A 17,418-nucleotide genomic window follows, 5' to 3' on the forward strand; every position below is an offset into this window, starting at 1 on the left:
TGCCAAACGTGTAGGAGTTAATTGTGTCAGTTTCCCAACTGCTTTTCCTGCACACCCCTCCCCCAACAAACCATCCTCTGTATGACTGCCCTTTAAGACCAAAGTCTTCCAAAATCTTAGCTGGGAGTGGGAGCCCCTGGCCCTTGGGAGACCCCCTTTTACCTCCCAACTTGACTGCTTAGAATCTCATATTTTAGTAAGGACAGAGCTCTCTACCACCATGACAGAGAAGTAGATGTTATTGCATGTCTGGAAATGATCTTGTTGAAGGAAAGATCAAGTAGGTCTTAGAAAGATGACTTGGGCCTCAGATAGTAGGGATAGCTCAATCCCTGGGTTGAGTTGCTGAAAGGACTTCTTCAAATGAGGCTGCTGTGGGAGGAGTTGTAGGAGCATGTCTGGCTTTCAGCAGGGTGTGGATGGACTTCTGGGCTGAGTGTTACATGAAAGAACCCACTCCCACCCCTGTTACTCCATGATGACTTCCTTTTCCCATTTTCCCACTACTAAAGCTCCCTCACCACCGCCAAACCCACCTTGCTGCAACAAGCCACAATTGCTTGTTTTCTGCTCTCTCCCCCCCCCATCCTCCTCTCCCTTCTCTTCTCTGCGCTTCTCTAACTGTATAATTCTTGTATCTTTTGGATTTCCCTTGATCCCCCTTGATTCCATGAGGGAGGTAGGTAGATGTTTTTAACCCAATTTTACGCATAAGGAAAACCAGAATCAGAAAGATTAAGTAATTTGCCTAAGGTCACATGCCAACTATACCTGACCCGAGGTCTGTGCTCTTGCTGCATTATACTCTGTTGATGCCCATTTCCCAGATGGTTTGGCTAACAGGAAGTGTAGAGGGCCACAGTAAGGTGGACAGCACCCTTGACTGAAGCTCAGGAACCTGACTTCTGGTCAGAGTGCCCTTTGATGTTTGGTGAATCCCTCTCCTCTCTGCATTCATTTCCCATGTAAGATGGAAGGGCTCTACTGGATGCTTTCTACATTTCTTCCATTCCTAGTAGACCATTAGGACAGTTTAGTGACTCTTTGTACTCTCTATATTTAGGAAACCCGTGAGTTTACAGTGTTTAATCTCAGAAACAGTGATTTACAATCAGATCATGGGAAGAGAAGCCACTTTGCCACATGTTATGAGCAGTAGTATCAAGCTGGCACTACTGCCGGAGTAGAAAGCTAGTTTCAGAAATAAGTTCATGTATATTTTTAAAAGGCATCTTTTCATAATAAAAACACTTAAAAGGTACTGAGCACTCTAATCTTTGTTGAGTTACACTTGTTTGTAAAAAAAAATAATACCTTGTTCTTGTGTATATTGAATAGGGAAGAACATAATTGGTGCCAGGATGAGGAAGAGTAGGTGCTAGTTTTCTCTGAGAGTGTCATTAGTAGACAGCCGCAGCTCTGTGATTCTGATTTAGACTCTACCGAAATAAGAGAACTACTTTAGGATACAACACACACTGAGATGTAGCCCCCTTGCACGCCAAAGAACATTTATTAATCACTGTAATTGAAAGTGTAGATTAATAGGCAATAATTTGAGAAGTGTGAAAATTCATGTGTTTCTTCATAAGATGTAAGAACTACTGATTTTGATCTCTTTTGTTTCCTTTATGCTTGTTAATGCACTGTTAACAGGAAAATATTTTCTTAAGAAAGGTGTAAGGAACAGACAGATAACTGCCTACATAATTAGAAGCATTTTGTCACATGCTGGCTTACAGTGTCGCAAGCTTCAAAAATGTTGCTTTAGAGGGACATTTTTTCCTTTTTCAGTCTGCTTTAACCTTGCTACCACCCCACCCATCTCTGAGTGAGTCTTCACTGTCTTTCCCATCTCTCCAGACACAGCTTCCCAATTTCTGTGGTACCCAGCCTCCACCTTCCAAGAAGGCCAAGGACTATGTGACTTCTTTTAAGCTCTAAAGCTGTGTGATTTCATGAAATGAGAGGTTTTGCTTTAGTTAATAAGGATCTCTACTAAAATTGAGGGGTAGATACAGGGTAGATACGTCTACCTCTCTTACAAAGTCATATATGTACTCTGTAATCCTGCTTCCTGTAGGCTGGGAAGAGCTGGTCTGATGTGAATGCTCTGAAATAATGGGTTCTAAAGGCTGAGATGGAGAGGTGATGATTATCCTTGGTGGCCAGAGGTGACATTTTTAAGGAAGTGAATCCAAGGCATTCTTAGAGTGGCAAACTATAGTTCTAACCTGGGAGGAGGAACTGATTGTTGAGTCTAGGTGGTGTGACAAGTACAGGAGGCAGTTGGGTGGTTGAAAGCCAGGATGGTTGGGGAAAAGTTGGCATGTAGAGTGTGAAACTGTCCAGACCAAGGAGTGTAGGACTAAGGCTATGCACAAGAACGCTTGCTTATTCAGTGGCTTGAAGTTCCCCTTGGGAAACCTGGAGCTACCGTATATATTGACCAGTGGCCGTAGCTGTGGTGCTTGGTGGTGAAGGAAAGCATTGGAACAGGAATGAATTATTGCTGGAATGGATATTCTTGGATCACAAGATATTGTGTCAGTTGTGTGCAGCCTGGGTAGTGGTGAGATGTGTGTCTCAACAGAAGTAGTGGTATTTGAGCCAAGTTTAATGATGAACAAGAGTTCAATAAACAGAGAGAGCTGGGGAGAATTATTCCAGAGACACAGAATAAGTGAAAACTACCCAGATAATACAAGCTATATTTTGGAAATGATTAGTAGCTATATCTGACAGCATCATGGATATCTAATATGAGAAGAGGGAAAAATAAGATTGGTAAAGAGTTGGGTTGGTTTTGAGTCAACATTGTTGATGACTTTGGATTTTAGGCTGAAGGCAGTCAAATGTAGAGTCCTTAAAAATTTTGAGTAGTGAAGTTCCAGGTAAGGTGATAGGCTAAATACATCTAATTCCATTACCTCCTGAAATTTCACTAAGACTGAAAAAAATATTTTAAAATTTAAAGTAGAAGAATAGGAGAGGAGTGGGGAGAGTATAGCTCAAGCACTAGAGGACATGCTTAGCATGCACAAGGTCCTGGGTTCAATCCCCAGTGCCTCCTTTAAAACTAAGTAAATAAACCTAACCCCCCCCCATAACAAAAGATTAAAAAAAAAGAATAGGAAAGGAGACAACAGTTTGGAATCTGAAAAGTACATGGATGCATGACAACTAATTTAGCAAGGCAGGGTAGCCAAATCTTGCTTGTCAGTGTGGAAACCAAGAAATAACCCAGTTTATACCCCACAGTCATCAGAAACCTCAGGAACTGGCAAGGCTGGAAATCAAGTGAGGGTGAGTGTTGAGGGGAAAGATGAGGGTAAAAATCAGGAAGATTGGGTAAAAGTTGTTTGAGAAGCTGAGTTCTCTTTTTCCCACTCCACACCACTGGGCAACTTCCCTCTTCCACCTCGGCAGAAAACTGGAGTCTTGCTCTCTGGAGAGGGAAAAGCAGAAAGTGTTTGAGTAGAGACCTCTCATTCATTTGAGGTTGGAGTTACCGTACTGAAAACATATGGACAAAGTAAATTTATACATATTGAATAAAGATTTCAAAGATTCCACCACTAACGCACACACACCACAGACACACACACATACACGTACATACACATACCCCTCTTCTCTCACCCGGCTCCCAAAATGCTGACAGCCAGACTTCTACCTTTCAGCAAGATACTGGAAAACTACCAGCCCAAGAGGAAGGACCTAAAAATAATTTTCCAACAAAGCCCTCCCACCAGATCCCTTTACGGTAAAGCTAAAATTAACAAGACCATCCATAGACTCAGATCCTTGAAAAAAATTTTCAGTTCTGCATTTTTAATCATGAACAGGCATCCAAAGAACATCGGATATTTGAGGAATCCTCCAACATGGATAATGTAGAAAAACAAACAGGAAGAAACAACTTGGAGGATATAGAGACAATGCTGGAAAAATAAAACTTAAACAAACAACCTATAGTTAATATTGTCAGAGAGTTGAGAGACGATATTGCAACCATGAAGAACAAGGTCCTTGGAAAAAGAAACAAAAAAAGAGCTCTTGGAAATTAAAACATGATAGCAGAAATACAAAAATACAACAGAGAGATTAGAAGATAAAGTTGAGGGAAATTTTAAGAAAGAATAAAATACAAATAGATGACAAAGAGGAGAGAAAAATAAGAAAATAGGAGGATCATTCTAGGAGATATAACATTGGAATCCAGTATCCTCGAATAAGAGGTGGGAGAAATAGAGGGAAAAATCATCAATGAAACACTGCAGGAAAATTTCCCTGGAGTGAAGGACATGAGTTTCCAGCTAGAAAAGGCCACCTCGATCTTAGTCATAGTGGATAAACAGGCATTTCATTACAAATTTAAGAACGCTGGAGATAAAGAAAAGATCCAAAAAGCTTCCATGTAAAAAAGATGAGTCAGAATATCCATAGATTTTTCAAGAGTGACAATGGAAGCCAGAGACAATGGAAATTACTTCTTACCCCAAATTCTCTATTAAGCCAAATGATTAAATGGGAGAGTAGGGTGAAGACATTTTCAGATACATAAAATGTCATTAAATTTACTTCCCACATATCCTTTCTCATAAAGTTACTGGTGGATATGTACGTCCAACCAAAGTGAATTGAGTAATCAAGGAAGACAAATATATGAAATGTGGGAAACAGGAGGTCTGGTGGAGAATGACTGTTGTTCCCCAGACCTAGGATGCGACTTGTTCATATTGGAACAGGTTCAGAAATCTGTGTGTGAAGACAGTGCAGGACTCTGTATCTATATGTATTTTTTTCTCTTGGAGTGAACAGGTAGCTTTGGGGAAGGCCAATGGAACCTCACTTATTTATAAGATCCATAAACATGCTGGCATATGGATAAGACAGAAAATGAATACAATAAAGAAGTGTGTTTTTATTTTGAAGGATTGCTCTAAAGACTCTAAATTATCTTTGCAAGAGCCTTAGTTTAAGTTGTGTAGGTTGCTTAGGTATAGAATAAAACCAAATCTGCCTGAATAAGGGGAAAACACGTATACACACATATATATGTGTATGTGTGTATGTATGTATATACACACTACATATGTATATATATGAATACACACAGTCAATACACATGTGCACACACACTGACATACAGAAGAAGCTGGAGATCAGAGCTGCCTCTGCGTAGCTAGGGAAAAGGAATGTGAGGGAGACCTTTTCACTATTTTCCTCCTGTTCCTTTTGATGTTTTGGACAAAATGCAGGGTGAGAGAGACAGTAGACTGGAATTATTTGGGTGGTGATTGTCATGTTCTTGGAATGAGGAAATAAGGGCCTGAGTGAGACAAGAGGAGGTGGGTGCTAAAGCTGGAGGAATCTTGGCTGGCCTGGTGATGACTGGATGCGGCAGGAGGGTGGGGTGGACGGTGGGTGCCTAGGGAAAGGTCGGAGGGCAGTGGTCAGAGATGACTCCCTGCTTTCTAGCCTGAGTTCACAAATGTGAGGACACTGAATGGATGGAGCTGGCTTCAGATAGCAGAGGGAGAGGGGTGGATTGCAAAAGAATAGTGAGTGTCAGGGGTGGAGGGGGAGGAGCTGGAGTCAGCAACTGTGGTTCACGTTTCCTCTGACCAGACCTCATACTCAGTGGTCCTATCATGTGCCTTATAACCCACAGCTTGTGGCCCTATGAGACGATGGGTTGGCTTCTGGAAAACTCAGTGATGGGTCTTCCAGAGGTACCGCCTAGCTGGGCTGAGGGAGTGTAGTGTAAGGTGGGGCGTAGGCCCTCAATGGGTAACCAACCAAAACACTGCCTCTTCTATAGCCAGAAAACACAAGGCTGGGAAGTAAAGGGGTGAAAGGGGTGGTGATTCACAAAATTTTCCCCAACTCTGCTACTTACTAGGTGACCTTGGGTAAATCGCTTTGACCTCTCTGTGCCTACATTTCCTCATCAGCAAAATGGGCATAATATCCCAATACCTATGTCACAGGAGGTATTAAATGAGATGGTGAGGATTAAATGGGATAATGAGTTTAAAGGTTTAGAAGAGTGCCTGGTACTAAATAAACACCAGTAATGTTAGCTGGTACTATTGTAACTATGCCTAATGACCACTTGCAACCTTTTTTGCAGTTCTTTCCCCAGACTTGAAACACAGAAGGTCTAGTAAATTTAATATACAAAGAGGGGATGTTTACACCAGAGGGCATGTTAATATTTCATTCAATCTTTAAACAAACAAATAGTTTTGAGATGCCTCTTAGGTGCCTGGGACCCACTGGTGAGAAATTAGACGCATCTCTGCCCTTTCAGAGCCTGGACAGTTTTCTTCTGTCCAGAATTTCCCTGGCTATTCTCACATGTCATTTATATGTATGTATGTATTTATTTATTTTTGAGTTATAACTGACATGACATTGTAGTATTTGTAGGTGTACAACATGATTTGATATAGTATATATTATGAAACGATAGGTTAACATCCATCACCACACGATAGTTACAAATTTTTTTCCTGTGATGAGAACTTTCAAGATGTACTCTCTTAGCAACATTTAAATATACAATACAATTACATGCATTTATTTTATAACCAAAGTATTTTCAAGGAATTTTTATACTAAGCTTTTGTTTAATGTACATAATGAGCACACATTACATAGTATAAAACATTACAAACTGAAAAGTAAGTATCCCTTCCTTAACTCCAGATTTCCCGGTTGTCCTCAGAAACAATCTCTCTTACCTGACATATGTCTCATTACCAAGATACACATATAGATTCACAAAAGACCACCTTTCTTACACAGTGGTTAGGAGAAGGAGAAGAGGAGAGGGTTTGGGATGAGTCAGAAGTTTTTAGCCCGGTGACTGGAGAGTGGGGTTACCTTGGAGATGTTAAGAGGAAGGATGTCCATAAGGAGGACAGAGGGAGTAATATCAGACTGTAAGTCCTGTTGAAATAGAAGAAGAAAATGTAGACTTTTACATCAAGTTAATAGAAATTTATTGGTAATAGCTCTGTACAAAACATGTTAGGAAACAGCAAGATGCTTAGAGACTAACAAAAGACAAGGGCAGGGCAGAGCACACGAACGGTAATATTACAAGTACAAGCATGGCCAGCACAGCCGTCTACAACCCTTTAGGGTCCTTTATGTCGAGTAAGAAGAACTGCTATTTCTGTAGCTTGGGCTTTCCAAAGTTCTCTTTAGGTTTGGACTGAGGCTGCTCTGTCCCTTGATGCTGCTTAGAGCCAGGGTCTCCTACCTCATTTCTACTGAGCTACTATATTCCTCTCCTGCACCCAGTTTTCCTGCCAGTGAGGACATCACATAGACTGTCCTCAGACTCAAGTTTGCTGGCCCTCTTCTGGCAAATGTCCTAAGATCTCCTTAGGACATCTGTGGGCTGAGCCAGTCTCTGGGTGATTTGCATCCTGGTTCTCCTAATTCCACTCCAGCTCCTTCTCTCTCAGCCATTTGTTGAAAGAGTCCTAAGCCTCCTTGCATTCACCCCATTATTAAGATGATAGCTCTCCCCTCCCCAGCTCTGCTTCCAGCCAGGTGAAACATCACAACAACTTGGCTACCATCAAACCTCCTCACCAACCTCCAGGGAAACTGCTGTCGGCCTTATGTCCATTTGGACAGACTGTCCATCTGTTGCTTGTCCCAAGTCTTGTCAAAGGACTGAACAGACGGAACATTCATGCATATCTCTATTGGTCAAGATCTTTCATTGTTTTTCCCCTTTTGAGTATTGAGGTCTCTCTGTTGGCTCTTGCACAGTTGTCCCAGGCCATGACATCAGTCATTTCGTTCCGAGAAGAGAAGCAGGGTTTATGATGCACAGCACTTTCGTGCTTTATCCAGTGCTCTTTGCTAAGGCTTAGCAGTAGCTTCCTGGGCAGGTGGATCCTCCTCACTGTTAGCAATAGCCCAGATAGGAATGGCTACAGAACTGGTTCCTTCTCCGTCTCTCCTAATTTCCCAGGTTTTGAGTTGGTTTGCTCATTGTTGTTAGCACACTGGGCCCCCACTTTCCTTACTACCCTCACAGAGGGACAAGAACTCCTTAGCAGAGGCTGGACTTTCCTGTTAAGCACATTATTACAGTACACATTTGTTTATATTTCAGAATATTAATATTAACACTCTGAGGCCATAAAACACGAAACTCCCACCCAGACTGAAGAGGTAGTTGTTCAGTCACAGGTGTCCAAGATGGAATGAGGCACTGCCTGAGAATTTAGAGAAAAGCCACCATTCCAGGAACTGGGAGCTCTACACAAAACATAATTTACACAATTAGGAAAGGAGACTAAATCTGAAACAGAAAGTGAGAATCTTACACATGATTCCTGAGCCAGGAATCATTTAGGTGGGCCTGGCCTGTAAGTGTGCTCTGAAACGAAAGGAAACAGTTAAAATCTGCTCCTGGCATAGGCAGGGAGGCTGTTTCACTTAGAGGGAGTCCTGCAGCCCCTGCTATTATTAATAGTAATATTTTCTTGCCTTCTGGGAAGGTTTAGAGAGACAAGAAAAAGGTCAGTCAAAACTTGAAAAGGAAAGCATGTGAAAAACGGAGTCATATGGGCTTTACTCTTTAATTAAAAATGTGTAGCATTTTTGTTGCCTGCGGCTGTCTTCGAAATGTTAACATCACCCTGGGCTTCATCAGATCTCTCAGGTTCGTGGAATTCTACTCTGGAAAGATAGAAAAAGGAGTTTGGTCAGGTTTCACAGTAGAGCCACTTCCTCTTTTTAGATTTCAGTGATAGGGCAGAATATAGGGGGACACTGTAATAGTGAACTACTGATGAGAGGTGGAGGTGTGCCTTCCACACTTCCCAAAGAACTGTCTTTGATTTTTGTTTGGGCCTGACTGATTCCCTGCTGCCCTTCCTTCCCCAGGCTCTTCCGGACCATTTCTGAACTGGGTCTGACAGGACAGGCAAGATCTCTGCACCCAGGCTCACCATCCAGGATTCTAAGACTCACAGCAGCTGGTGTATCCAGATAAGTGCTGGGCACACTGGGGGTTATGCACCCTGGGGCAATGACCATATCTCTGTAATGAGGCTTTTGACTTAGAGCTACTTTGAGCCCATGACTATATGACCAGAGCCTTGATATTCTTGAGAGCCCAGTTCCTCAGTTTCTCAGAGCAGGTGGATGTACAGACAATCTGATTGCATCATGTTGTGAAAGGGAAGATCGCCAAGAATCTTTGTGGAGTCCTTCATGCATACATTCAGTCTTTCAGCAGATATTTAAAAGTCAAGATATGGGAACAACCTAAGTGTTCACTGATGGATAAAGAAATTGTCTCTCTCTCTCTCTCTCACACATACAGAGAGAGAGAGAGAGAGAGAGAGAGAGAGAGAGAAATATTACTCAGCCATAAAAAAGAATGAAATCTTGCCAACTGTGACAACAACATGGATGGATCTTGAGGGTATTATGCTAAGTGAAATAAGACAGAGAAAGATAAATGCTGTATTATTTCACTTATATGTGGAATCTAAGAATAGATAATAATTTTGAAAAATCAAACATAGATACAGAGAACAGATTGATGGTTGCTAGAGGTGGAGAGGGTAGGGAGCTGGGAGAAATGGGTAAAACTTTTTTTTTTAAGTTTAAATAAACTGAATTTAAAAAACCTGAAAACTTGAACTCTAAAATAAAAGAAAAAATGCATCTCACTGCATTTTGCTTTCCATAGCCCTCATATGTGAACAAAAGTTAATATAAAAAAAAGGATATACACATTTCCCCCTATGCTGTATTTAGGGTTACTTAAGTGCTGTTGTTTGGATTTGATTAGGTAAAGGATCTAGAAGGAAAGCCAAATAAATGAAAAATAAATAAAAATCAAGCAACTTAAATTATTACTCAGCTGAAAGCAAATGTAAGAAAAACTAAAGCTCTGACGAATGTTTACTTTTCCACAAAACTTCTTTTCAACATGTTATATGGTTACCAAACCATTAGGATATAAATTCTATAAGTAAGTCTTATATAAATTCTTAAGTAAGTCTTATGATACTCAACCAGTATTCACCATGAAAATTACAACTACTGAAAACTGTTATTAAAAGGTTACTTTGTATAGATTCAAACACATGTGCTGCTGTAGTTTCACAAAAGAAAAAAAAATTATTGAGCACCTACTATATACCAGGCACTGTGCTAGGTGCTGGCAGCATAATGATGAGCTTAGCTGATATGTTCCCTGACCTCTGTAGAGTCTGGTTTAGTTCAGCTTATAGAATTTAATAAGATAATTACACACGTAGGTAATTATACCCTGGTGTTATGAAGAAAAAGCACAGGGATCCACATGACATTATAACAGGCTGACATAATGTAGTTTGGGAAAGGTTTTTAAGAAAGTGCAACTTGAGCCAAGATCTAAAGAATGAGGTAAAGAAGCAGCAGCAGAACAATCCAAGCAGATGCAAAGACACTGAGGCTACAGAGAACATATTATCACTCCTCACTTAATATTTATTCAGCCCACACATGTGGGACACCCACTGGCCAGGCACCGTGCTAGGTTTACTGTGGTGAATAAGATGCAGCCCATGCTCACCACATCAGACCCCTTTGGTATTAATTTTTTACTTGACCATACTGAGCTGGCCATGACCTGTGGGCATCATGCATTGGGCACAGTGCCATCCGTTTATAGCTAGGATATTTCCCTCCAGGTCCTAACTAGTCTCACTTTCCTTTTCCTCTCCATTTAGTTAATGTATGCTAAGGTCCCAGCATGCTTCAGACTTAAGCCTATTTTTAAAGTCGTGGACTCTCTGGGGATTGTACCTCTTTCAACAATGTTGTAGAGTCAGGACTCACCTTTCCTCAGTCTGTTCACTCTCTCTTTCCTCCACTCTGATGATTTCTGAAAAAGACAAAAGCAACCTGAGAAAATTTACTACCCATAGATACTAAAAGAGGGAGCGTCTAAAGAGGCCCCTAAGTCCTAGGACTCAGAGAAAAATCATTGTGGCCATATAGGTAGAGTAAACCGTTCCGTTGATACAGTTTCATGGGGACTGAGAAGGAGTTTCTTTCATCCAAAAAGTAAATGCCTGCCTTTGCTCATTGTGCCTGAAGTTCTAATGTTGGGAATGGGTTTTTCACTTAAGGCTCTATTCTTTGCTAAAATAAAAATACTACTGGAAGGTGTAACACACTTAATTTTAGCAATCACTTAGTGATGGGAAAAAAGTTTCCCATCCTTTTCTGAAAGTAAGGTTTAGAGGGGGAGGAAAAGGAAGTCTTGAAGATGTTGATGCCTAAATGGGTTAGCCAGCTGTCACTACCAAATAATACACAGTGTTGCACAGACAGGCTCAAGTGGGAAATGTCTAGCAGCCTAGTCCTCCAAATGCCTGAGTTACTGTTGGTGTGGACTTCCTACTAATGCAGCTTGGGCTGTAAATTCCTCTAGGCTGACTGTTGTCATGGTGCTACTGTCCCAGTCAGAGTCTTACAGCGTGGGTCGTTAACCTGAGTGTCCATGGAGGAATTTAGGGACCGCAGGAATCCTTTCAATAACACCCCTGATGGTTTTGAACACTTCTTATTGTTGGCAGTTCTCTTTGTGTTTAAAAACAATCAGCTTTATTGAAGTATAATACAGTAAAGTCCAATTATTTTTCCATGTACTTTTTGATGAGTTTAACAAATGTATGCAGTCATGAAACTACCTCCATAATCAAGACATAGAACATTTATAGAAGTCCAGAGTTCCTTCCAGCCCCTTTTCAATCATTTCCTTTCCCCTCCCACTCCATCCCCTGTAACCACTGATCTGGTTAATGTCACAATAATTTAGCTTTTTCTAGGATTTCATATAAATAGAATCATACAATGTGTAGTCTTTTTGTGCCTGGTGTCTTTGACTTAGCATAGTGCTTTTGAAATTCATCCATGTTGTTTCATGTTACCAGTAGTCCATTCTTTTCTGTAGCTCAGCAGTATTTCATTGTATGAATGTACCACCACTTGTTTATCCATTCACCAACTGATGAAAATTCAGGATGCCCGGTTTTCAGTATCATGAAGAAAGCTGCTATGGACGTTTGCATGTGTGTGTTTCTGTGTAGACGTATGTCTTTCTTTTTCATGGCTAACTGTCTAGGATTGCTGGGTTGTATAGCAGTGCAGTGAGAATTTCAGGTGCTTTACATCTTCCCCAACACTTCATATTTATCGGTCCTTTTAATTTTAGCCATGTTAGTGGGTGGAGGTGTCTCATTATTGCTTCAATTTGTATTTCCCCAATGACTAATGACGTTATAACTGTGTGACTGTGCTTATTGGCCATTTGTATATCTTATTATGTAAAGCGTCTGTTCAAGTCTTTTGCTCTCTGCCTTTTGTTATATGGTTTGTCTTCTTAATACTGGGTCTGATATATATACACATGTATCACATATATATATACACATCTGTGTATATATGTGTGTGTGTGTATATATATATTCTGGCTTTAAGTCCTTTATCAGATTTATATTTTACAAACATTTCCTCCCAGTTTATAGTTTGACTTTTCATTTTCTTAACAAAGTCAAAAGGCAAAAATTTTTAATTTTGATGAAGTTCCATGTATCAATTTTATCTTTTTATAATATGGTTTGTCCTTACTGTGTGTCCTGTCTAAGATTCACCTAATCTAGGCTCACAAAATTTTCTGTGTTTTCTTTCAAATGTCTTTTAATTTTAGCTCTTATATTTAGGTTTATGATCCATTCAAATTACTTTTTTGTCAGTCTAGGTTCATATTTTCCCACGTGAATATCCAATTGACCCAGTACCATTTGTTGAAAATATTACCTTTCTGCATGGAATTACCTTGGCACTTTTGCCAAAATCAGTTGACAAAACCATGTGTCTATTTTTTGACTCTCCATTTGGTTCCACTGCTTGATACGCCTGTCCTTTTACCACTGTCACACTGTGTTGATTACTGTCACTGTATAGTGAAATTTGAAATTAGGTAGTGTAAGTCCTGCATCTTTGTTCTCACGGTTCAGAATTGTTTTGACAATTGTAGGTCCTTTGCATTTCCGCATAACTTTGAGAATCAGCTTTTTAATTTCCACTAAAAAGCCTGCCAGGATTTTAACTGATATTGTATTGAATCCATAGATCGATTTGGGAGAATTGGGATCTTAATATCTAGTCTTCCGAACCCTGAACGTGGCATAATTCTCCACTTATTTAGGTCTACTTTAATTTCTGTCAGTACTAATTTTTTTTTTTTAGTTTTCAGTATACATACAGGTCTTGTACTTGTTTTTGAAAAACTTATTCCAAGGCCTTTAATATTATTTAATGATTATGTAAATGGTATTAATGTTTTTCAGTGTCCAATTGTTGTTAGTATGCAGAAATACAATTGATTTTGTTTATTGGCTTTGTATCCTGCTACGCTCAATCAGTTCTAATAGCTTTTAATGGTTTCCTTAGGCTTGTCTACAAACGTGATCATGTTATCTGTTAAAAAAAAAACAAGACAGAAGTTTTACTTCTCTTTTCCAATGTGTGTGCCCTGTCTTCTTCTAGACTTGTGGCACTGGTTATGACATCCAGTACAATGCTGAACAAAAGCAGTGACAGTGATCTTAGACAAAAGCAATTATTCCCGATCTTAGACAAAGGCAGTCTTTCATCATTAAATATGATGCTAACTGAAGGATTTGGGTAGATGTCCGTTGCCAGGTTGAGGAAGTTCCTTTGTATTCCTACTTTTATGGGAGTTTATCTTTCTTGTTTAACATTATGAATGGGTATTAATTTTGCCAAATGCTTTTTCTGTATCCATTGACATGTTTTCTGTATTCACATGCTTTTTCTTTTTTTAGTCTGTCAATGTGGTGAATTTTATTTCTTGATATTTGGATGTTGAAACAACCTTATATTCCTGGAATAAACCCCACTTAATCATGATGTATCATACTTTTAATATATTGCTAGATTTTAGTTACTAATTTTGTAAAGCATTTTGGCATCTATGTTCACAGGAAGAGATAGTTTTCTTTTCTTATAATGTCTTTTTCTAGTTTTGGTGTTAGGGCTCCCCCTACCTTCAGAGCAGTCTAGAAACTGATTCCAGGCAGTAAGTTGTGGGCAATCATAGGGCTCTCCTCATCTTTTCCCTTCTCTCAGGGACTCCAGTTTTCTGCAGCCTGTTGTCCAATGTCTGAAAACAGTTGTTACATATATTTTGTCTGATTTTAGTTGTTTACGGCCAGAAGGCAATTCCTGTAGCCATTAATCCTTCCTGGGAGGAAGGAGAAGTCTATGTATTTTATATAATTTTAAAAGAGCTTTAATTGTTGGAAAAGCCCCTCTTATTTCCTTATACCTTCTTATAACCTTTATCTGTTGAGATGCCCTTTAGAGCCTCAGTTAAGTATGATCTTTGTAGCCTATGGCAGTTTTCAGATATTTCAAGGCAGCACTTGTGTCCTCCCCAAGGCTTTATTTCTGGCTAAGCATCCTCAGTTATTGAGCTATTTCTTGTTTGACTGAGATTCCAGATGCTTTATAAATCCGGTTAGGTTCTATTTTTGTCAAAGTTCCTCTTAAAAATAATGGTGCTTATTGCCAAATACAATATGTCTGTATACCAACAAGAAATAAGTATATTATCCTTTCATATCCATGACAAAATCATCAACATTTCAAAAAAACAAACCCCAAAACCAAAAAACGAAAACCTATTTTAAAATGAAAGCAGACAATAAAAAGGCAGATTCTAAACTTTTGGATTTGATTACAAATTTAGCATTTTGAAGGGTAGATATGATGATATCATGCAATTTCAGTTTGTAAGCCCTGTGAAATTTCCAGTTAAATGGTGATTAAATATGATTTATTTTGGGAAAGACATTTGCCCTTTAAGAAATCATTCCTAAAAGAGCTGAGACTCTTCTAGACTTGGTGGAGGGAGGCAAGCTGTAAAAATTGTAGGTTGCTAAGGCACTGTTAGATACACATTTCAGCCACACAAGAACCAAATGAGGAAGTAAAACTTCAGGAGGAGCTATTTTAGTCTTTCTCCCCAATGGGTAAGCTGACAGGGTAACTTCTGATTGGGAAAAGACAGCAATTCAAGGTTACAGTTTCTCATGCCTTAACTGCTCTATTTGACAAAACAAAAAAGAGAAGAAGGATTAGAAACCAGCTAGAACAGCCATGGCATTTCCCTTTTATTCATTTAACAACCTAAACAGGGTAAATATGTATGGTTGAGGCATAGAAAAACTATAATTACTGAACAAACACTGGAAAGGACTTTTGGCACAAAGTTAGTTGGAAGGCTGTCTCCTTTGAGAAAAGGATTAATATTGGATTAGGAGGAAGCTCCATTGTTGAAGAAATATCTACTCATCAGTAAGCTTTTGTCTCTGTGGATGGGTCATGACTGCTTCCATATCTGTCTGTTGGCAGTATTTAGTTTCTTGTGCACTGAGATCCCCATTTCCTTGCTAGCTCTCAGCTGAGGGTCATCCCCAGCTTCTAGAGGCCACATACGTTCCTTTCTAATGGCCCCTCCCTCCATCTTCAAAGGCAGCAATGGTAGGTTGAGCTTGTCTCAAGCTTTGGATCTCTCCTCCTTCCATTTCATCTTTCTAATCCAAGTGGGAAAGGTTCTCTGACTCACATGATTAAGATAATCTCCTCATCTTAAGGTCAGTACATTAATCACATATGCAAATTCCCTTTTGCCATGTCAGATAACATGGTATAGATTCTGGGGTATAGGAGGTGGACATCTGGTTGGTGGCCTGTCATACAGCCAATGCCAGGGGGTAGCCACAAAGCAAGTGCAGCCATTGGTGAAGTTACAGAATCCGATTTTACAAACATCTCATATCTACATGGGTGGTTACTTGGTACATCTCCCTGCACCAATGAAATCAAGGCTGTTCTCTGACCAAACTCACCGGCACAGATGACTATCTATCTGACTGAACAACATTTTTGTACCAATATTTTTTAACACACTCTTGGAGGGGGTCATATATGTACGCTGCTCTGTTGTTGTCTTCTGCCTTTTAACACTCATAGCTCAATTTGACCATCTCAAATGCAACTGATAGCTTCTTGAACACCCTTCCAACTCTCTCATGTGTATAGACACATCCTCTTTAACTCCCTTCTCTAGTCTTCTCAATTTTTCTGACTGCTTATTAGGGGAAGAAACATTCTTACTCACTTTTTCTCCATCCCTTTTCTTTGTTTTGTTTGTAAGCTAATCATTCCAACATGAAAGTAAATTTAGGAGATAGCTTATTTTCAAGTTGAAGGTTGCTTCTGCACATTTAGCTAATTCTAAACGGCAATGAGATTGAGAGAAAGAGAAGCTTAAAGCTCTCACCTTGAAAAGTCAAAGTCTGGACCAACATGATATATCTCACTATCTAACCCTGAGCTGTGAATTTTACACTTTTATATCATAGAACTCTCTCAGTATATCCTGTACTTTGGCGATTTGAATGGCTCTGCCATATGCTTTGTATTAGTGTATTGAAATTGGATTATTACTCCCAAATTTCCTGTTTTTAAAACACAGCAGGATGAAATGAATGACTACTAATGTCCTCCATCTATTTCTAGATGGATCTCAAAATCAGTACAGTGAAATCTTAAGATGCTGACCAGAAGCATTACTCATCTTGTACCTTTTTACGATAAATGAGTAAGAAGATAACCTTAATTATTTGCACTAACCAACTTTTAGTGGAGGCAGTTACTGAGATAAAGTCCAAACTAATCTTACAACTTCACCCAAACCAGCCCAAACCACAAACAGGCATGGGATTATTATAAAGTCAGGGACTACTTTGCCCCTACCCCCATTAAACACAGGCCACTGTTACAACAGAAGTCAATGGGGAAGCTGCTTAATGTACTATTTACAACAGCAAAACTATGGGAACAACCGAAGGTATATCCATATAATGGAGTAGTATCTCACAGACATTTAAAATGATGCTGTAGAATAATACTTAATGACACTGAAAATTTTCTTCCTACATTTAGTATAAAAAAGTTAAGAAACAAATTATGAAAAATAGTGTTTATAATACTATCCCACTTATGGAAAAATAACATAGATTTATACATAAAAAAATCTGGAAGATGTACTCTAAAATGTTGTCTGTCTAACCATTTTTTCTTATTAGTAGAACTATAGGTGATTTTTATTTTCAGTATATTTGGTAATGCATACATAATATTTGGTAATCCATAAGAGTTAATGTTATTTTTCTAAAGTCAGTGAGGAATAATTCATCTAACTTACTTCTTAGGAAACCTATACCTTTAGAGATGAGAAGGCAGATCTTAAGGTCATCTAATCCTCCCCCACTCCCACCAAACATC

At 39.4% G+C, this 17,418-nt stretch overlaps 1 protein-coding gene across 3 annotated transcripts in view; it reads right to left on the reverse strand.

The window, feature by feature from the left end:
- Positions 1-1,305: 1,305 nt before the first annotated feature.
- CD86 (CD86 molecule) overlaps positions 1,306-17,418 on the reverse strand; it is a 62,908-nt gene continuing 46,795 nt past the window's right edge. For 2 of the 3 annotated variants that reach the window (XM_072964085.1, XM_072964074.1), the window contains exons 6-7: positions 10,873-10,918; positions 1,306-3,448 (exon numbers count right to left, since the gene is read on the reverse strand). In XM_072964085.1, coding sequence (XP_072820186.1) covers positions 3,274-3,448; positions 10,873-10,918 — 221 coding nt within the window. In that variant the 3' untranslated portion in view covers positions 1,306-3,273. Of the gene's footprint in view, positions 3,449-6,568; positions 8,716-10,872; positions 10,919-17,418 lie in introns of those variants that run through there. The other variant, XM_015249110.3, reaches the window with a different exon arrangement.

The sequence above is a fragment of the Vicugna pacos genome, chromosome 1 (assembly GCF_048564905.1).
Source record: "Vicugna pacos chromosome 1, VicPac4, whole genome shotgun sequence".
In the NCBI taxonomy this organism is placed as follows: Eukaryota; Metazoa; Chordata; class Mammalia; order Artiodactyla; family Camelidae; genus Vicugna; species Vicugna pacos.